Genomic DNA, 22,737 nt, shown 5'->3' with positions numbered 1-22,737 from the left:
GAAACGAATGAACTTGCTTATATTGTTTTCCTCCCATATGGTAAGTTGTCTTTGTAAGCTTTCCATGCATGCCCAACTGCATTAAAATACACTCACCATGTAAGTTGGTCCATTCATTTGTAACATTGGGCCATCAATTGCTGGCATATTAATAGACCAGTGCATGTGGGTAAGTACATTTTAAGGTAATTGGGTTTCCCCAGTGCCCTGTATAAATTAGGATCAAAGGAACCTTAGAGGAACAGACAGCTTTGGAAGCAAAGGGTTATTGGCCAGAAGTGGTGGAATGCAGGAATTCATGACTCTACTAATATCTGTAGGGGGGGAAGAGGGTTTCCTAGCATTCTCTTTCCACTGGCTTTTATGCTGCAATTGCCACTGGCCCCCAAAGCTTATCAGTCTTCGCTTGAAAAGAACTTACCAAACCACTGTCATGGCCATGAATAATGGTATCCCAAACGGTATCTTCTATTAAGGATTTTTTGTCATAGACATCAATAAGCTGACTGACACTCCGATGTAGAGAACCTTGGGAATATGTACGCTGCACCTGGCTTTGGCTTGGTACTGGAAAGCCGGAAGTACTTTGATTGCTATGCATACTCAAAGGAGACACTGGCGCTGGAATTTTTGTATCTGCTAATCCCTAGAAGCATGGAAGGAGGAGACAAAATAAATAAAATGTTGTCTTAGGAAGAGCTTTTACCAAACCATGTATCACCATACTGTGGCTTCCACTGCAAAATGATCCCCTGGTTTCCATCAGCTGTCCTTAGCTGATGACCAGATGAGAGTTAATTTCACAATGCTGCAGGAGCCCATCTTCACAGCAGAGTTTATGACCAATAACAGAACACCATTAAACACACATGGCAAGGATCATTAGCACTCTCTTCAGCTATTGTTCCCTGTGGAAACCATAGCCTTCTGCAATGCAGTTTCACAAGGTGATCTCCTGCTAAGCATGCAATACATGCATGTCACCGGCACAATTCCCATTTCACTCCAACAACAGCCTTTTGCTGAGCAGTGCCTGCAAGGTGAGCAGGGCCATTGGTTCCCTAATGAATGAGTGCTGGGGGGTTTAAGCTTGTAGATCAGTAGGGTCTCTAAAGATTCTGCTAATATGGGTTATGCCTAGCTTTGTACATTCTCTGCTTTCACAGTTTGGTCACATAGCTCTCTCAGTGACCTGCCCTGTAAAAAAAAGCCCACAGACACAAGCAGGCACTGCAATCACAGCAAACCCAAGAGATGAGGAAGCAATGCCACATAGTTTATCACATAAAACACCAAACGGTTCCAATTGCACTCTACAGGAAGAAATGGACACTCTCAGACAATGGAAAGGTTTGAAACATGCCTGCAAGCCTGGGTATGGCTTGCTGTTCTAGAAGATGTTGGGATTAAATAAGGATTTATTGAATGAAAATGCAGCTCTTCTGGGTTTGACTCTAACACACTCATCACTTGCCCACATTCATGCCCAGGAGATCAAAGGAGCTTCTGGAAACCACAGAAGGTGATAGTGCTCTTGGGTTTGGGTCCTGTTTATAGGCTTCCTATAGGCATTTAGTTGGCCATCCTTGAGACAGGGTGATGGGCTAGATGGGCCATTGACCTGACCCAACAGGCTTTTATGCTCTTAATATGGATATTATGGTTATGGATTGAGACTGTTTGTGTTAGCTGTAAATACTCAGCTTTTCAACCCCCCTGGGTTCCCAAGTGTGGTTAATCCCAAGTTTGTGATTTAATGGAAATCAACTCTCTTATGTTCCAAAAAACAACAACCCTGTTGCATCAGCCCAATTTCAATTTTCTTAAAGAAACCCATTAGTTGTGCCTGAGCCTATGTACCCCAGTTCTACACCTGCTCCATTACCTGGACAATGAAACACAATACAAGAGCATGCTCAGCACCATCCCCTTTTCTGCTATAAAGTGTCATGCAAAAAGACTTTCATGCCAACACTCAAGAAAATTGCCAGTGCTTGGTCGCCCAGGCCGGACCCGCACTAATCACTACCTCAGCGTGCATTGTGTAGCTTTTGAGAGTGACGCTGCTTGAGGACTCAGACGTATCGGCAACCGTCTCAAACTGAGATTAAAAAGGGAAGAAATGTATTAATGGCATTTCTAAACGACCTGGGTGCTGTGACAAATGCTCCACGGGAAGGTTAGCTTGCAATGAATGTCTGCACCGAGCGGGCCACAGAGCCAGCAAGGAGGAAGCCCGTGAAACTTCGGTGCCATCAAGCAAAGCGATGTTGATCTGTAGAAGCTGAGGAATTGCCCCATTATACCGAGTCAGAAAAATGGGAAGGTATTTGCAGTGAAGGCTTATGGCAACTGAAAGCCAATTTGTTGCTCTCGGAGGCAAGTTTCGCTAGCATTTGTATGGGGCTGCAGTGGCTGAGTGTTCCAGATTCAAGCCAGTAATTGAGTTAGGTGTAAAAAACTGCACTTACAATTATCTGCACCTTATGCCGGGTGACCTTGAAAGCGATAATAAAACAGAGCGACTCCCTCAATCTAATACAGTGGTGGGGGTGGGGGATGGAGGAAGAAGACATTGCCTAGCGGTTTAGAAATATATCTTTCTCAATGTTTATGCAGACATATGCATCGCAAAGGCTTACCTTATCTGAGCTCTGTGATACTTGTGAAGACGAGATGACAGGGACTTGTAAAGAAGTAGCAAGAGGAGGCTGATGGCAGGGATTATCAGTGAAAGAGGGTTTCTGCATTATTTTTTTTGAAACATCATAGGTGCAGGAAATAAAGGAGGAGAGGCAAGGCAGTAGAGAAGACAAGGAGTTAAAACAGAGGAGATGGGGGAAAGAGCAGCAGTTCAGACAGTTAACCTTCCAAAGGCGAAGGGGAAGGAAAACTAGAAAAGAGAGTGAATGGAAATGCGGCTTTTTTACATGTAAACCTCTCTCAGCTGTTGACACACTCAGAGCAGAAACAAGGTTGTCCTGTCTATGCTTTTAGTTTCCCTTTGAGGTCAGAGGTAGCTGGCAAATCTCAATGGGCAAGCTTGCTTTAATTTATACTATATTAATTAAATTTATCAAATAAACAAAATACCCCATAATGGTAATATATAGAACACAATAGCATAAACTTATATACTATAACAATTTCAAGTTCACTGTTTTAAAATGGGTCTCCATTCTTTCTGCCCCCTTGCTGATGATTCACCCACTGGCCACATGTTTGGTGAGTGTGAGGAGAGACCTCACATATACACTGATAGCCATCTGACTGCCCCAGGTGCCTCCCTTGTGTGTAGGAGGGATACATGTGTATGCCAGTCCACCTGTAAGGCCCTTTCTCAATGTATGGGCAGCAGGAGGCATTGCCAGCACGCTTGGTGCTTGTGAGCAGGGATAGCCCAGAACACTGGCGGAGGAAGAGGAGTGGGGGGGGGGAGAGACACAGGCCAGCCCCGCCCCCACCTGCTCTCCACCCCCCACTGCCAGAGCATGAAGCTCCACCACTGGCCCAGAGGACCCCCTCCCACCCAGGCCTAGCTCATTTTCAGTAGCTGGATTTGAGCTGCAAGTGGACTGGGGGTTCCTAGATCCCCCCCGTTTGGGACTGAAAACATAGCAAAGTGTTGGTAATGCCAGCAGCTAACGTTGTAGCTTGGAGGTAGCACAAAGCCTTTGTGTGCAAAAGGTCCCAGGTTCAATCCCTGGCATCTCCGCTTGTGGCACTGAAAAAGTCATGTCTGAAACCCTGGACAGCCAGTGTAGTGGACCCAAAATGGTACCCGACAGATGCTGCTGGACTCCAGTTCCCATTAGCCACACACTGTCTGGCAAGTGACTAGGGATGATGGGAGTTGTAGTCCAATATCATCGAAAGGACATCACATTGGCTACTTCTGCTGCAGGCAGCACTGTGCTAGATGCATCCATGGTCTTACTCAGTATAAGGCAGATTCCTTTGCCCTTAACAAGGTTAAGTGGGACCAAAGGAAGGCAAGGATCCTGGGTATTTTGAAGAGGAGACCACACAGTGGTAGAGCACATCCTTTGCATGCAGAAAGGCCCAGGTCCAGTCCCCAGCATCTATAATTAGGGCAGAGAAACATCCAGGTCAGAAACCCTGGGCAGCTACTGCTGGTCAACACAAAGTTAGCTTGACCAGTGGTCTGACTTGGAAGAATACAGCTTCAAATGTTCCTAAAGGCCTAACCAGACTATGAGATGAGCCTGGTGCTAGGAGCAGAAGGCAGAACAAAGAATAGGGGAGAAGAGCTTATTAAGTCATTTCATTGAACTTTTTACAACCTTGTAACAAGGGGGTGCCTGAATTAAGCATTTACAACACTCAGGTTTTTCTCTCCCTACTGTAATGCCTACTTTTCACACATTTTGGCTTATTATAATCAAACTGCATCCTCAGGTTTTTGTTTTTACTGGTGCTCTTGAGCCTTTCTTTCAGCTACAACTGACTATTCCTATAAAAGGCAAACCAGCCTATTTTCAAAGCTCATTTTACTAGTTCAGAAACTCAACTAAAATTGATTAAACAGGCCCTAATTTAGCCTTTACAATCCACCCAGAGTCACCATAGAAATGTTGCTGAGAGCAGCATCCCCCAGCTCCTGAGGGTCATTGTTGAAACACAAACATTTTCCTTTAAGGCCCCCGCTTGGCCCCCTAACTCGGTAATGCTCGAGGAGTAGCCACAGCACTGACAGGTCCTTAAGGGGCCACATAAAAATTAAAATTGTTGACTTGCTGCACTCTTTTAAGAGGCTTTTAACAAAGGCTTGAGCTGCGAAAATGACAGAAACATTTAAGCATGCTGTGCAGTCTGAAGAGGGCGGGGGGAACACAGCACATGCGGGAGAGGGGGAAATGGCTAGCAATATAATTCTGCAACGATTCCCTTTAGAAAGGCACAAGGCACAGATAAAAGCGGCTGCTTCTCTCTTCAAATACTGTACCTTTGCCAAGTTTCACATCCTGAGCGGTAGGCAGAGTTATCTTCTACTTAGGTGTCATCTGGCCAAAGCTAAGTATTTTAAAACTCCCTTGGTTTCAGTGTAGAACTGCAGCCAAATATGACAGCCCCATGTCACGCGCCAAACATTCAGGCACCCTTCCTTGGGCGGTGCATTTCTCCAACAGTTTGTGCTGCTGGTTGCGAAACACGTGACCCGAGTACACATGGCGAAACATTATGGGAAGAGGGGAGAGAATACCACAAAGACCTCCTGCTTTTGTCCTCTGCCCCATATCAAGCAGTAAACCGTAAGCATGCGCTTAGTGAATTTGCTTTAATTGTTGGGAGCATAGGAAGCTGCCTTAGATGATACCACTGGCCTCTCCAGGGAGCTCAGTTGGTAGAGTTGAGACTCTTAATCTCAAGATTGTGGGTTTGAGCCCCAGGTTGCATTGCAGGGGGTTGGACTAGATGACCCTTGTTGTCCCTTCCAACTCCACAGTTCTACAATTTCCCCAAATTACTTTATTTACATTAGTTCACATTTGTATGGCTGCCCCAAGGCGTATGTTCTCTAGGTGGAGGGGGGAATTGCGAGAGAATTGCTTAATGTGAACTAGTCACTGCCAGGGCAGAAGCTGCAGTTTTCCCTTCGGACAAAAAGCTTCTCCATCTATATGTGCATGCGTGGGCAGGTGTCTGCATGCGTGCATTAATGCGTGCATGCATGCACACGTGGGGAGCATGCCTGCAAAACAATTCACAGTCCAAGCAGCGTACCATGTGCGTCTCTCCTTGTGAATAGACACTCATCGGCGACATCCTCTTTTGAAGCGGGACTAAAGGAGGCCTTTCTCGTGCATAAGGCTGCTTGCTTATTTTCCTCTGCAGGATCAGGGACAGCAGGACTGCTAAAAGGATCAAGCCAAGGATGGCCATTAGGACCACAAACCACAGCTCCGTGTAGAAGGTTGCCTGCTTTGCCTCTGCTTCGTGCTTATCTCCCGGGGTTGTTAACGCAGGGCCTGTGATATCTGGGGAAGGAAGAGGGTGGGCACGCATTATTTTAGAGAGAAAATGTAGTGTGATCTAGCTTCGCCCCTTATTTGATTTTATAAGGTGTTGGAAAGATGCTGGTGGCTGTTTGTCACACTCTCCTCATTTGCAAGGGGCCGCAGTGGCACAGTATGCCAGTGGGTTGGATCATAAAGCTTAGTGCACTCTGGAGACTGTGTTTTAAGCCCTGGCATTGCTGCTTGGGTTGGAAATCACCTCTGCATTGGCACCTACCAGGGAAGAGAAGGGTGTGTGTGTGTGTGTGTGTGTGTGTGTGTGTGTGTAAAAGCGAAGGCTGATTCATCGACGTAACCTTGAACAGCTGAAACAATTATCAGGAGGTAGTGTGTGTATGTGTGTTCACATGAATATATGTTGCAAAAAGCTTTCTTGCACTCAAGCCAAAAACACCACAACAACTGTGTCCATTTAATCCTTGAAGGGGATTTAAAAGAGGGAAGTCTGGTGGGAAATACTTTTTTTAAGGAATAAGTTTTAAACAGGATAGAATAAAGAGTCTCAAAGGGGTCACTGGTCTCTCTAGCAAAGGGTGTGCATTCTTTCTTCCTTTTTGAAAAAAAAATTATAAACCACTTGCTGAAAAAAAGTTACGCAAGAGGTCTATAGAGTCTATTTTAGATAAAGCATGTCTAAAATAAACAGCACAATCAAAAACAAATATGCATCAAACCATCATTAAAAAACAAGGTAAGGTTAACAAAATATTTTAAACAAAGGTAAAACAGGGGCTTGCTGCAACGGAAAATCTTCAGCAGAGGCAGGGAATTCCTGAGCATAGGTCCTGCCACTCTGAAAAGGTGACTTTTCAGGAGCAGACATTACCTTGTAGTGGTCTGAAAATAGAAATCATATTCCATCCCCTAGTTTCTTTTGTGGGCAATCAGTTCAAAAACTGGAGACATGAAGGAGGTGCTTCTAACACTCTGACAAATGGGTATAGAAGCTATCCTGCTAGGCAATTTTATGTTTGTTTGTTTGTTTGTTTGTTTGTTTGTTTGTTTTTTAATGGGAGAAGTTGCAGTTTCTTTTTCTCCCTGGAAGTACCCTCCCTGAAGAAAAAATAAGCTATGAGTTTTAATTGTTTGTTAGGCAAAAAATAATAATAATTGGGAAAGAAGCAAGCCACCCCAGTGTTCTAACTCCACCACTAATCCCCTGCTCTCATAACTAAAACATAACTAAAACCCACATGAAGAACAACACTGATTATTTGCCTAAACCTCCCTTCCCCTAAATCACTGTGATTTTGGAGTGGCCTTGGAAAACAACTCACTGTGTCCAGCAAAATGAAAGAGTCCTCTGTCTCTCTCCCTATCAAGCTCCGGCCATTTCTCCAGTCAGTTTGGCTTTGTTTCTCAGAAAATAAGAGGGGAGGTGGAAAATTTGTGCTTTTGGATAAACCAAGGCTGGAAGTTTAAGGGGTCCGTCTAACCCACCTTGAAATGCCTTGTTAATGGTGTGATCCCACCCAGGTACACAGAATCATGATCTGAATCACTTCATTATTTGAGATACACACAGAGCCCATGTGCACCAGTAATATTTGACAGCAAATCCGCACGCAATGGCAAGGAGGAGCCTTTGTGAATTTACCGATTCCTGTAGCAGTGTTGTATTTGATCACCGGTGTTACCGCACTTCCTTGGTCAGTGGTACAAGACACCTGAAATGAATAGGCTGAACAACACTGTATGATTAAAACATGCACACTGTATAAACTTCTTATACTGTCATTTTATTGTTCTGCTTATTTAATTTTCTAAAGATGTCTGCTTTAAACCTGAGGCATGGCCTGTCACCAGCACTGATTGACAGAAACCTCCTTTCCCCCTACCTACCTGCTTGCTATGCTCATAGTGCAGTGCACCAATTGGAGGTTCATGAGTCCCTCCCCTACAGTCGGGGTGGCCAGCCCAAGACATTTCAGCACAAAATGGCTCCTCCCTCCCCACCAGGGAAGAAGGGGTGAGTAAAGATCTACATCAGGAAGGAATGGGGAATAAAGTTCTACATTGGGATGTGCTGCCTCTGTGGATCCTGCCACCTGAGGGAGTTGCCTCATCTTGCCTCAAGGATGGGCTGGCCCTGCCATCCAGGGCATCCAGTCATTCTTCCCCTGCTGGGTGCAGGGCCTTCAGAAAGAGAGGAATAACAGCCCTTCAAACATAGGACTGTCCTCTGCAACGTAATCATTAGCATATAAGTTCTAAATTTTATGAAAACAGCATCTCCTGAAGATGGAAAACTCCTTTTATCATCTCCCTATTAAGTATTTTAACTACTACTGCATGTGGTATGGTTAATGCCTTCCCACTAAGGATATTGCAAATATTCAGACTTGGGTGTGACTTTCTGTGTCTGCAGAACATAAAGTGAGAAGGGACAAAAAGAAATACTCTTACGTTGCCCTAGAAGCATAACAAAGGGTTTAATAGGCAATAAAGGAGGTAGCTGATCTAGAGCCCATTGTATGTTCTGATACTTGCATAAAACTCTAAAGGTAAAGGTAAATGAACTCCTGACCATTAGGTCCAGTCGCGGACGACTCTTAAGTCCTCCTCACACCTAACCAGCTCATGTCGCTTTACTGGCTGAGGGAGCCGGCGTACAGCGTACCCCATTGCGGGGATTCGAACCGCCAACCTTCTGATTGGCAAGCCCTAGGTTTGGTTTATACCACAGAGCCACCCGCATAAAACTCTACTTGGCTTCAAGTCAGGGAACAGCTCTATACACATGAAGGAATCTGCCAAACAGATTCCATATTTCTAAGGCCCGAAAACCACATTTCCCAGCAGTCTGTTGGGGCGTGAGTGTATTTTTCCCTTTCATCTGACAACAGAAGTCTTAAGTACCCCTCACACCTCACCAGCCTGTTAGCTAAGTAATGTTAATTCAGGGTCAAGGTACATGTTGCATTTAATGCATAGTGAAGCAGCTGCATCTCCATTTTTCCTTCCCTTAATGATAGGCCCAGGGGGTTGTATTGCTATCAGTACTCCGGTGCCCAAGGAGAGGAGGCCTGAATTTGCTTTGGTCTGCACATGCTGATACCCTCCCTCCCCAATCTAAGACAAATGTCAACTATCTCTTTGCATGTACTCTGACAACAGTAATGCAAGTTATTCCATGGAGGATACATCCTATCAATGGATACCAGGCATGATGGCTATGCTCCACCTCCTCCCTCAGAGGCAGTGATGCTTCTGAATACAAGTTGCCTGATACCACAGGAGGGGAGAGTGGCCTTGGGAGAACAGGATGCAGAGTAGATGGGCCATTGGCCCAATCCAGCAGGTTCTCCTTATGTTCTTAATTTGAGACCACTGATTTCCAGTAGGTCTACTCTGAGTATCACTTGGAAATCACTCTATAGGTTGCTGCCTTGAGGTTCAGTTGATCCAAAGGTGGGTTGCAAATTGTATAAAGGTACCTCATAAAACTAGATATATATGTGACGCATTAGCCAGAAACAGAATTGGGAAACTCAAACTGACTTTTGTCGGATGTCCTTGGCAGATACAGAGTGGTGTCAAAGCCGCTGTAGATGCGTTGCCCTCCCTCCATTAGCACATATTCCTTCAGCGGCCCATTCAGTGAGAAGGTGTGACTCCAGTCAAGGTAGAGAGTGGATAAATTGCTGACAACTGTAAATGGAGATTCGTACTGAGGTACTGGCAGAAGAAAACAGACAGAAAAAAAGAGTATTTTTTTATAAATGCCTCTTTAGTTTTTAGAGATTAAACACATCTGTATAAGATCTAGAGCCATTTTCACACTCTGCTATGGAGAAGGAAGACACGATATGAGCATGTGGGCTGCTGCAGTTGGAGGATACTAATGCGTAGTAATGTTCAGGACTTTTCACATACATTTATTCAGTAATAATCCTTAGAGGACCACTTGTTAGTGTCAGGAATAATCATTTTTAATGCAATTCAACAAGCTCACCTGAAGTCACAAGCTGCTCTGTTGTCTTTGGATCCACCTTCCCAGGAGCTCCCATAAGGAGGCTGATAGGAAGATGATTGACAGCTCCAGTTAGAGCTTCCTGGTTTGAACCTGCCAAAGAGCAGGTCCTGAACTTCCTTGAATCTGCTTTTCAACACTCGTTTCCTTTACTTTGCTCAACCCTGACTCTCACATCCTTGCCTACTTCTTGCCTGTTTGACCTTGGCTTTCTCCCAGATCCAGTGATGTTACCTATTGTAGAAAGAAAAGGATGACTATTCCCATGTACCCAGGCCCCTGTAAGGCTACAGTCAAACCTCGGTTGTCAAACGTAATCTGTTCCGGAAAACCATTCAACTTCTGAAACGTTTGACAACCAAGGCGTGGCTTCCGATTGGTTGCAAGAGCTTCTTGCATTTATTTAAGCAGAAGCCACGTTGGACGTTCGGGTTCTGAAAAACGTTCAAAAACTGGAGTATTTACTTCCGGGTTTTCGGCGTTCAGGAGCCAAAATGTTTGAAAACAGAGCTGTTCGAGAACCGAGGTTTGACTGTATCAGGAACACGGGGGGGGGGGGGAGATGGCTGCTCCCATAGGTACACGGGGACACACATATTTTCTGTACAGTTATGAAGGAAGGATGTTGCTGAAGAGTACTGCACTTGTTGGTGCCACAAGTTGGCGTCACATGCATTTCAGCCAGAATGGGCCTTCCCCCATATCTATACATACAATAAAATTGTAAGGATGTCATCAAACTGCATTTTGTGTGGCTGCTGACAGTTAGCACTGCAAAATACAGCGTGAAGGCAAGCTGGGTTCTCAGAGCTGATGGACCACCTTAGCAGTGTTGGAGGCTGAGGAGGAGGGAGATGGAGAAGGGTGGCCAGGCCAGTAGGTGACCCAGGTGGGAAGTCAACATGACCCATCAAACAAGTATACAAGCAGGGATTTTTTAACAGAATTTTTTTGTGAGCTATGCAGCAATGGCTGGTAAGGTGACATGGGTGGGGCTTCCCAAAACTGTGAGTCACTGCTGCTTACCAAAAGGGAAAGGACAAGTGTGGGGAGCTCAGCGTGGCGGCAGGAGCACTGGATTGTGGGGGAAGGAGGTGGCTTTGGCATGGTGTAGGGGGAGAGGGGAGGTGACTTTGGCAAGGAGAGAGAAGGGGAAGGGGGTGGATTGCCTAGGTGAGAAAGCAAGCAAGCAACCCAGGCAAGTTGTAGAGGTTTGACAAAGTCTAAGTAAGAGAAGAAGGGAGGGAAGAAGGGAGGGGTGGTTTTTGCAAGCTCTGCAGGGAAAGGATTAAACTTGGGGAGTAAGGGTAGGGTTGGCTTTGGTGAGGGGGTTGGTGAGCAAAAAGAGAAGAGGCATAGCACCTAATACAGACACAATAACATAATAAACTTCCATAAAACTTAAACTTAAGTTCTAGGTATAAAGCAAGATTGATCATGAACTATTTCACACATAAAATATTTCAGAGAGAACACATACTCTTAAATAGCGTTTGCAAAAAATGCACTGCTGTTTGGACAATCCAAATCTTTGGGTGGTCTGTGAAACACTCTCCCCACTGAGATGCATCTAGTCACATCACTGTTTAGGAAACAGGTGAATACATACCTGCCTCAGCAGGCTTTTGGATAAAGGGAATGGTGCCTGAAGTAATTTATGAGTGGTTTGATGCTGCTGCTTTTTTAATTAGTTGTACAGAAATAATTGCTTTTCAGTTTTTGTGCTGTGCAATAATTATGTTACCTATTATGTGGTAAACTGCCATGTGGCCTTTTGGTAAAGGGCAGTATATAAATGTCTTAATAAACAAATAACAAACAAACAAATAAAATAATGTTATGCAGAATGTGTGGAAAGGATCAGAACTGTCCACTTGGACAGTACTAACTCATCACAACTTGAAAATTTGCAAATTGCAATTGCTGGAATTGTGAGCATTCCCATAAATGTGCCAGGAACATTGAATACTTCTAGAGTTGTTAATTATCATTAATATTATTAAATACACAAGGAAGCCATTTTTCATATTGAATTAATATTTAAAGTAATTTAAATGGAGTTAATTCCTCCCCTCCAAACTATATTCATTCAAGAATAAATTATGTCTTTTGGCATCCATTCATTTTTATTCTTTTGATTTTTCCTCTCAAAAAATTACTTTCAAAAATAGTTAGAGAGTATTGCAAATAGCCATCTATTTCACTGCTCCAGATAATCAATCAATAGCATCATACATAAGTATATAATCAAACACTCTTCTTGAAATACTGTGTTAGATGAAAGTATCTTTATGGACACAAGGAGGGCATGTTCATTTGTCATGATTCTGGCTTTGCGCTAAAGGAAAGTAGAAAGGCTACAAGCCAGTGACTCCTTCTTTTAAATTATGTGTTTCAGAACCGAGGAAAGCGAAACAAAGAACCCAGGGTGCACATACAAGAGACCTGAGGAGCTGATGGAGTTAACAAGCTGAATAAATTAATACAGCAATTAACTAACTAGACTATATAATCAGTGTGACCTGTAATGATGGCTCCTAGGAGGCCAACCTTTCATTGCAAACCCATTGTTGTAAAGCTGCAGAGAAGTCTGCTTTTCAGATCACTAATTTTCAGTAACTTTAACACTGAGTTAATAGGAATGTGTTGAAATAAATGTCCAGCCAAAAAAGAAACGAAAAGAAAAAGGCAGTCTTCACCAAATAAAGGTCTTCAAAGGCAAGCCAACCAATATAGCTATAATAGCATTATTTGGGCTGCCATTATTTTGCTTACCAATGGTTGATTAACGTAAGCCTCTAGTGTGAAGTTGGTGGAGGGACATTGCTTTGGTAAATGGCTCCTCCCAGCTCTTATCACTTGCTCTTTGAAATGAAATAGATGGATTGCTCCTCACTGTCCCCTCCCCCCATGTATCACACTCCTTTGCCGTCTCCACCATTGTAAAGATGCTAAGACAGGAGAATGCTTACACACCATGGCATGAACCCCAAATGGTTTGCCGCAACCATAGAGATTATTAAAAACAATAAGAAACAAGATACAGCAAAACTAAATATACCAGTGCCTGCCACAGTGATCAATGGCCAAGGATAATGCGAGTTGTGGTTCGACAATATCAGGAGGGTCACACGTTCCCATTCATGCTCTAAGCATATAAAGTGGCAGAATACGTTTCTTATTCTCTCCTGTATTAACTCACCTTCTTTTTTGGTAGTGAAGCTGATCCATTCTGAAGCAGTGCTTCCTACTGAATTGTAAGACACCACCCTCAGGTTGTAAGTTGTATAAGGCTGTAGATCACTCACATTGGAACGCTGGCCATCTCCCGCATATTTCACTTCAACAGGGCCAAGTTTACAAGCTGATTCTCTTGGCTGCAAATAGGAAGGGCAGGATGTGTGCATGTGGAGTTCATACCTGGAGGAAAAGATGGAAGCACTGGTGAGCCACAATTATCAGGTAAACACAAGCTTACCTTTCCTGCTTATGTGTCTTGATGCTGGTCAAACACAAGGACCTGCTCTCAACTTAATTGCTGCAGAACTCTGCACATCACATTCAGTATTCTAATTGTATGTCCATTGATGATGATGATGATATATTGAATTTTCCAGTCATCTTATCTTGCCCAGCGCAACCCAGAGCATCTTACAACCAACCAAACAATGATTATTGGCAACTGAACTTTATGCTAGTATTGAAAATATTGAAGTGATAACTTTTCTAGGTAACTAGACCTGCATGTCTAGGGATGAACACAAATCTCTCCAGATCCTTAGTGCCAGCATCATATTTACACATGCTTAGACCCTAATACATTATAAGTCTGGAAAAAATGTTACAAATTCTGGCACGCCAACAACAAATTTCTAAAATCCATGTCACAAAATAGTGTGTTGGGTTTTGAGTTTTCCAAACTAGATGGTAGGGGGAAACAGTGCAGTGGGGTAGGGGTAGGGCAAGAAGAAGAAAAGGCCAATGTTGATTTGTAGACAGCTAGTATCTATACGCCTGGGATTTTTCCAAGACTGTCAATTCCAAAGGAACAGATAATTAATCTGCCTAGTTTTCTTAGGCACTGATATTCATTCCTGATTTGTCTAAGGAAAATTAAGTTTGGTGGCATCAACAAGACACTGAATTATTTTGGTATTTGCTAGTTCAGATGATGTAATCACTGTGATGGTGAGGATTTACTAAGCTATAGGCCTCTAATTTGGCTATATGCGAATGGTAGCAGGTCATTGTCTGTACATCCCTTGTTGTTGTTGTTAAAATTGTATATTGCCCTTCATCCATAGATCTCAGGGCAGTTCACAACACAGAAATACAAGATAAAAAACACAAAATATATAATAAAAACAAGAACAAACCAAACCAATAACGCCTTCCCCATGTTGGTGAAAGGGTGTGGCACATAGTCTCCAGCCTAGTCTAGCAACCATGGCTGCATATAAACAACCTGATAACATTTGGAATCTCACCAACCAGCTGTTTGGATGGAGCAACTAGATTTAGTCTGTTCTTCTCCCCCCTCAAACATTGATTGCTAGGATTCCAGTTTGTTTTGAAGGCAATGCGTACACTGGGTGACATTCAACTAAGTGTTATTCAGAGTACACCCTCTGAAATGTACCAAACTTAGCCATGTTCATTAATCCAAATGGGTTTACTCTGAGTAAAACAGAGTTCCAACATCTCCTACAAGGAGATTCCATTTGATAAGGCTCTTTAACATCAATGAGCATTGTGTTCCTTAGGCAGTCTTTGAAATCTCCTGAGTCTTTTCCTTCATGCCGCTTACAAAAAATAAAACCCTTTAGCCTCTTTCCTATTATTGGTACCAGGTGTGAATGCTGTTAAAGTTGACTAGAAAATGGAAGACAGACATTTGAGAATCAACTGAAGAGTCAGTCCAGCCAGCACAGATGTTAGTTCTGATACCAAGTATATCTTAGCAGTTACCTTCTGACAATGCCATTGGGTTCCCGAGGTGCATCCCACTGCAAAGAAGCATTCCTTGAGGTCATGCTGTGAATGAAGGGAGGAGGCTGCTGTGAGGGTGGAGCTGGCTGTGTGGTGACATGTGCCACGGGTCCTTTGCTGCAGCAGCTGAAACAGGTACAGGCTTCGACCCCAACAGAATAAGTGGTAAAAGGCCTCAGGCCGTGGATGGTTTGTTGAGTGGCTGTTCCTTCGGACAGCTGATAAGAAAAAGGCAGTGCCAGATTTATGTATAAGCTGAACAAGCTATAGTTTAGGGCCCCACTTTCTTGCCCCCCCCCCACAAAAAAATGAAAAGGGGAAAAAACTGGATGTACATTTCCAAAATATAAGATGAAAAACAAATAAAATAAAATCTACATACAGCAAGTGTTTTGTGTTGTGTAGGTCCATAAATTACCATATAGCATATATTCAACACAAAAAACAGCGACAATTTGTTGTTGACAAAGGACAGCTAGACATATAAAGGGCCCCATTACCTTCAGTAGCTTAGGGCCTCATCAAACCTAAATCTGGCCCTGAAAAAAGGACAGAACATTGCACAGCAAACCACACTGGAAATGTGGTCCTTTTCCTATTTGCAGAGTAAAGGAATGAAATCAAACATAGTGCTGCTGCTTTTTTTTTTTTTTACATCAGTGGAGATTCCTAAAAATCAAACAGCAAATATTCTTACCAGCTCAAAAGAAGAATTTGTCTGATGAAAACTCACCACCATATCCTTTCCCTTTGTGTTGTTTGAGAACAGCCTGTAGAGACTGACTATTCCATTTGGCTTAAGTGGAGGACTGATTTTCACCACAGCTGAAGTAGATGCCACTGTATCAAACAGAGGTGCATGAAGTCCTTGAGGAGGGGCTGGGCCTGTCTTACATTGGGTCCAGCTGCTAGCAGTCCGGCCTGCAGAATTGACCGACCAAACCTTGAAAATACAAATGACATTTGAGCTGTGAGATTTCAAGCAGCCTTAAGTAGTCTGTGGGGAAGAGTACGAGGCTTATTTTCATTTGCACCACATAATGGTATATTTATTCATTTTACTATTTTTAAAAGTATGTGTGCCGCCTTTCTACAAATAGCATTTGTGGTGGCTAATAAGGAACAAAACCTCATAAAAGTACAGTGGTACCTCTGGTTATGTACTTAATTCGTTCCGGAGGTGTGTTCTTAACCTGAAACTGTTCTTAACCTGAAGCACCACTTTAGCTAATGGGGCCTCCCGCCGCCGCTGTGCAATTTCTGTTCTCATCCTGAAGCAAAGTTCTTAACCTGAGGTAATCTTTCTGGGTTGGCAGAGTCTGTAACCTGAAGCGTATGCAACCTGAAGCGTACGTAACCCGAGGTACCACTGTACAATGTAACAGAAGGTAAAAATGACAAAATTTATAAAAGCTGTTTAAACTAAACAAGTTGAATAAAAGTGCTGAATTCAAACAATGGACCACCAACACACCCACACAGCAAATCAAATCAACTAGTAAACCAAATTAAACAAACAAAAAAAAGTCCATCAATAATGGACTTAAAAGGTAACAACAAAACTTCTAGACCATTTTTACTCAAAGATAAAGCAGGCTTGGTCAACTGAACCTTGCCACACCCACTCCAATACAAAATCCCTTGAAGCTAACAAATGTAATACATCAGCAAAGGTCTAAGCTCCCCCACTGGCAAGCCAGCATTGCTAGCCACAGGCCAACGGTGGACGCAGATGTTGTTGCACAGCACATACAGGCAATTGCAAGGTCTTGTGGCGGTGGGACAGATTCAAGAGCAAGGGAGACATCTCACAGACCTTTCTAGGCATTTTGGACATCTTAAAAAGCTACATACAAGTCTGGCACACTAATTAGCAGGAAAATTGCTAGGAACTTAAAAGACAAAGGGGCATATATTTGCATATGCTTGTTAATGAGTTTGTGTGTGTATCAAACAAACACATATTTAGAATTTAAACTTCACATAGCCAGCCAGCAAATCTCCTATCCAAATCACCCCAAATAAATTATTCAGTTAATCTTCACCCCATCCTAGATCACTCAAAGTCAGCTTCTCTTGAATTCATTTACCCTCAATTAATTTCGCAAGAAATCCTGCTCCAAATCAAATTCTTTTTTTTTTTTTTTTATTAAAATATTTTTATTAAACAATTTTTTATATAACAGAAACAAGACGTACATAAACAAACATTCAACAATAATAAAACAAAAAAAACACGTACCACTTCATAACCCAATTTCTAAACCTTTCTTCCTCGACCTCCTCTTACTTCCCGTTTCTGTATTCCAAATTCTTACAGTTTTTCAGCGAAATCTTACCTTATTTTATTATAAATTTATGCTAATCACCCTTATTCTCTTTGTCATAATCATTACTAATAGTAACCATTTATTTTAGTCCAACATCATTCTAACTGTCTCCAATTTTATAATATTTCTTTAAATAGTCCTTAAACTTTTTCCATTCTTCTTCCGCCGCTTCTCTTCCCTGGTCTCGGATTCTGCTCGTCATCTCTGCCAGGCTCATATAGTCCATCACCTTCATCTGCCATTCTTCCAGTGTGGGTAGATCCTGTGTCTTCCAGTACTTTGCGATGAGTATTCTAGCTGCTGTTGTAGCATACATAAAGAAGGTTGTATCTGTCTTTAGCACCCCCTGGCCGACAATACCCAAGAGAAAGGCCTCTGGTTTCTTGGGGAAAGTATATTTAAATACCTTTTTCAGTTCATTATAAATCATTTCCCAGAATGCCTTAATCTTCGGGCATGTCCACCAGAGGTGAAAGAATGTGCCTTCCTTTTCCTTACATTTCCAACATTTATTATCAGGCAAATGGTAGATCTTTGCAAGTTTGACTGGGGTTATGTACCACCTATAAATCATTTTCATTATGTTTTCTCTTAAGGCGTTACACGCCGTAAACTTCAACCCAGTGGTCCACAACTTTTCCCAGTCAACAAACATGATGTTATGACCAATGTCCTGAGCCCATGTAATCATAGTTGATTTAACCGTTTCATCTTGTGTGTTCCATTTCAGCAGCAGATTATACATTTTTGACAAGTTCTTAGTGCTGGATTCTAACAGTTCAGTCTCTAGTTTTGACTTTTCCACCTGGAAACCTATTTTTCTGTCTAATTTAAACACTTCATTTATTTGATGGTAATGTAACCAATCTCTCACCTTCTCTTTTAGTTTTTCGAAACTCTGCAATCTCAGTTTATCCCCTTCCTTTTCCAAGATTTCCCAATATCTTGGCCATTTCGACTCCATATTTAGCTTTTTAACTGCCTTAGCTTCCATTGGTGATAACCATCTTGGAGTCTTATTTTCCAACAAGTCCTTATATCTAACCCAGACATTCAGCAGTGCTTTTCTGACAATATGGTTTTTGAAACTTTTATGCGCTTTAACCTTGTCATACCACAAATATGCATGCCACCCAAAAATGTTATTAAATCCTTCCAAATCCAAAATGTCTGTGTTTTCAAGAAGCAGCCATTCTTTAAGCCAGCAGAAAGCTGCCGCTTCATAGTACAATTTAAAGTCTGGCAGGGCAAACCCCCCTCTTTCCTTTGAATCCGTTAATATCTTAAATTTTATTCTGGGCTTCTTGCCCTGCCAGACAAATTTAGATATATCTTTCTGCCACTTCTTGAAACAGTCCATTTTATCCATTATCTGCAATGCTTGAAACAAAAACAACATTCTTGGCAATACATTCATTTTTATAACTGCAATTCGACCTAACAAGGAAAGCTTCAAGTTTGACCATGTCTCTAGGTCTTTTTTCACTTCTGTCCAAGTTTTTTCATAATTGTCTTTAAATAAATTCACATTCTTGGCTGTCATATTCACACCCAGATATTTCACTTTTTTAACCACAGTCAACCCCGTCTCATTCTGAAACCTTTCTTTTTCAGTCTGTGTTAAATTTTTCTCCAATACCTTAGTCTTTAACTTATTCAATTTAAATCCTGCCAATTGACCAAACTCTTGGATTATTTCCAAAACTCTTTTCGTACTAGCTTCTGGCTCCTGTAATGTAAGTACCAGGTCATCTGCAAATGCTCTCAATTTGTATTGTTTAACTCCGACCTGAATCCCTTTAACCAACTGGTCCCTCCTGATCATATTAAGCAAAACCTCCAGGACCGATATAAAAAGTAATGGGGAAATAGGGCACCCCTGTCGTGTCCCTTTTTCAATCTTGAACTCTTCTGTTACCACATTATTTACAATTAATTTTGCTTTCTGTTCAGAATATATTGCACCTATACCATTTTCAAACCCTTGGCCTACCCCCATCCCCCGGAGGTTCTTCAACATAAAACTCCAAGAAATGTTGTCAAAGGCTTTCTCGGCATCCACAAATATCAAAACAGCCTTAGTGTTTATATTCACTTCCAACTTCTCCAAAATGTCAATTATATTCCTTACATTATCCGACAAATGCCTTTTCGGGAGAAAGCCCGCTTGGTCCCCATGAATCTCCTCCATCAAAACTCTTTTCAGTCTCTTTGCTAAAACATCAGCAAAGATTTTGTAATCCACATTTAGTAAGGAGATGGGTCGGTAGTTCTTAAGTTGGGTCTTTTCAGTCTCTGTCTTTGGTATAAGTGTAATGTAGGCCTCTCTCCACGTATCGGGTGCCCTTTTCCCCTTCATAATCTCGTTGCAGACTTCCTTCAAAGGTTGTATAAGCCCTTCCTTCAAGACTTTGTAATATTTGGAAGTCAGTCCATCTGGTCCAGGTGATTTGCCCAACGTCATGTTTTGAATGGCATCTTCTATTTCCTGTGTTGATATCTCCTGATTCAAAATTGTCTTGCTTTCCTGCGAAATCTTTTTCAGCCCATTTTTCTCGAGGAATTGTTGTATATCTGTTTCATTCTGCGGCCCTTGTGTATACAATTGTCTAAAGTAGCTCTGGAAACAATTCCTAATTTCCACTGGGTTACATATGTTCTTTCCATCCACTTCTAAGTTTATTACCGTGTTGAGTTTTTGTCTCTTCTTTATTTGCCAAGCCAATAACTTGCCACATTTATCTGCAGATTCAAAAGTCTTTTGTCTCATTTGTTTAATTTTCCATTCTATTTCTTGATTCATCAGTTCCGTGTATTGTGTTTGGTACAATTTGATTTCTCTTAGAATCTCTTGCGACTTTGGCTTCAATCTTAATTTCCTTTCCCCTTCTTTTATCTTATCCAAGATTTTCTCTTTCCTCTCATTTTGCTTTCTTCTCTTTAATGTATTTTGTTGTATCAAAAACCCTCTCATCACGGCTTTGCTTGCATCCCATACTATTCTTTTTTCTACTTTAGACCTTAGGTTAATTTCAAAATAATCTTTCAAAGTTCTTTGGGCCTTTTTACAGATCTCCTCGTCTCTAAATAGAGTGTCATTCATTCTCCATCTAAAAGAGCCAGTTGTTGTTTGCTTCATCACCATCTTTACTGCATTATGGTCGGAGAGAGTTTTTGGGCAGATTTCCACTTTCTTTATATTCGACGCCACACCGCTAGTCACCCAAATTTGGTCAATCCTAGTCCATGTCATTTTGGCTTCAGAAAAGAAGGTTCCCTCTCTCTCTAATGGGTGTTTTGTTCTCCAAATGTCAATCAAATCCATATTGTCAGTCATTTCAAAAAAGGTTTTTGGTAGTCTTCCATCTTTTGTGACTACCTGTCTTTGTGCTTTGTCCATATTTGTTGAAACTACTCCATTCATGTCTCCCATCATGATCAATTTATAGTCCATATAGTCCGTTAAAGTCTCATGCAACTTCTTAAAAAATTCTGTTTTCCCTTCATTTGGTGCATATACCCCAACTATCAAAAATTTTTCTCCTTGAAATTGAATTTCAATTGCCAAATATCTTCCTTGGTCATCTTTAAAGATTTGTTTCGGCTGCAAATTTTCCTTTACATAGATCACCACTCCTCTCTTTTTTACTTTGTCTGAAGATATAAATTCTTGTCCCAGTCTCTTGTTTATTAACAATTTTCTATGTGCTCTTGTCACATGGGTCTCTTGTAAACAAATCAAGTCCAAATTATCTTTCTTTAAAGCATGAAATATATTTTTTCTTTTTCGAGGGTTATTTAGACCATTACAATTCCAAGTTAGAAGTTGCAAAGCCATGATGGGGTTATTTAATTCCTCCTACAGCTCCCAATTGTTGTTCGTCCTTTGTCGATGGTTCTGTGTCTTTATCTAATCTTGAAGGATGTCCTTCTCCTGGATGGGTCTCTTTCTGTAGGTCTTCCTCGTGTTCTCCCAAGAACTTGTCTTTATCACTCACTGTTTTTATTCTTCTTTTCTTTCCTTTGTACTTAAAAGACAAGCCTTGGGGAAACTCCCACCTGAATAGTATGTAGTTCCTCTTCAGTAGTGTCACCAAATCCTTGTAAGGGCCTCTTGCATCCAAGATGCTTTTAGGGATGTCTTTAAAAATCTCAATATAAAAATCCTCAATCCGAAGGGTTGTTTGATAATGCAGGTTCAATATTTTATCCCTCTCTTCTTTGGATCTTAGAGTTATCAAGCAATCTCTAGGTCTATTCTTCTTCTGCCTTGTTCCCAACCTGAATGCGCTCTCTATTTTAAATTCTTCTTCTTTCAAATCTTGCTTCCAAAAGTCAGAAAACTCTTTTGTCAAATAATCCACCAAGTTGTCTCCTTCTTTTTCCGGCACAAGTCTAATCCTTAGGTTTTTCTCCTTACGTTGCATATCCTGCATCGAGAGTGTCAGTTCATACTCATCCAGTTTCCTGTACACCGGTGGAAGTTTCCCTTCCACAGCCGTAGCAATTTCCTTCGCTTCTTCAGCTATCTTTCGCGTTGTAGATGAATCTTCCAATAGTTTCCCAATTGCTTCTGCATTAGAGTTCACTTTATTTCCAAGGTCAGTTATACTTTTTGTATTCAGATCAATTTTCCCAGAGATTTCTTCAATTTTCTTATTTGTTTCCGCACCTTGCTTCTTTAATTCCTCTAAAGAGTCACTTATTTTTCCCAAGGCCTTTGTAAACGCATCTTCTGAAGACATTGTTTTCACTCTTGCCTTTGTCGCAGCTGCAGTTGCCGGGGCCCCTGATACAGAGGCCCTTCTTTGCATAGAAGAGTCCACTTTGTATTGTCTACCAGATCTCAGAGTTGTTTCTTGTGAATCTTCTCTCTGTTTACCATCTGCCATAACAAAGTCTTTCATTCAAGGTCATTCCCACACTCTTAAGCTGTCAACAATAAAGAGTTCTCAGGTTTTAACTTCCACTTAGTTGCTGAAACAACCAAATCCTCTAGAGGGCGCAAAATCAGTTTCTGAACTTTAAATTGTTCCCACACTTCCAAAAAGCAAAAGCCCTCCAAATCCCTTACTTTGTAAAAGATCCAAATTGAAAGTGTCCTGCAAATGACTTACTATGTAACCAAATACGATGTTTCAAGTTGAGAGTAACCAGAGTTTATATATCAGTTACTTTTTAACCTTATTTGTAACAACCGTCCTTAGTCGGTGTCTTTCCTCTTTTTGGCAGTCCGACCCCCAGGTAGATAAACAGCGGTAATCAGTTCAATCTCCTTTAATTTAGGCAGGAAATCCCTTTAAAGTCTTCTTCCCCCCCTCCCCTGCCTTTTGGGGGGGAGTTCTTTACTTGGTGTTGGGTTTCTTAGCTCGTAAAAAGCTCCTGTCAAAAGTTACAGCTTCACTGT

At 41.8% G+C, this 22,737-nt stretch overlaps 1 protein-coding gene across 7 annotated transcripts in view; it reads right to left on the bottom strand.

The window, feature by feature from the left end:
- Nucleotides 1-22,737, bottom strand: part of USH2A (usherin) — a 432,455-nt gene that overhangs the window by 710 nt on the left and 409,008 nt on the right. The window contains exons 65-73 of one of the 7 annotated variants that reach the window (XM_083604668.1): nt 15,734-15,943; nt 14,980-15,218; nt 13,214-13,431; nt 9,540-9,716; nt 7,636-7,719; nt 5,746-5,999; nt 2,643-2,744; nt 2,030-2,101; nt 422-646 (exon numbers count right to left, since the gene is read on the bottom strand). In XM_083604668.1, coding sequence (XP_083460794.1) covers nt 422-646; nt 2,030-2,101; nt 2,643-2,744; nt 5,746-5,999; nt 7,636-7,719; nt 9,540-9,716; nt 13,214-13,431; nt 14,980-15,218; nt 15,734-15,943 — 1,581 coding nt within the window. Of the gene's footprint in view, nt 1-421; nt 647-2,029; nt 2,102-2,471; nt 2,536-2,642; nt 2,745-5,745; nt 6,000-7,635; nt 7,730-9,539; nt 9,717-9,750; nt 10,246-13,213; nt 13,432-14,979; nt 15,219-15,733; nt 15,944-22,737 lie in introns of those variants that run through there. The other 6 variants (XM_083604669.1, XM_083604670.1, XM_083604672.1 and 3 more) reach the window with 6 other exon arrangements.

Source organism: Podarcis filfolensis (genome assembly GCF_964270895.1).
Source record: "Podarcis filfolensis genome assembly, chromosome: 3".
NCBI classification, from domain to species: domain Eukaryota; kingdom Metazoa; phylum Chordata; class Lepidosauria; order Squamata; family Lacertidae; genus Podarcis; species Podarcis filfolensis.
This window is presented reverse-complemented; position numbering and strand designations above follow the sequence as displayed.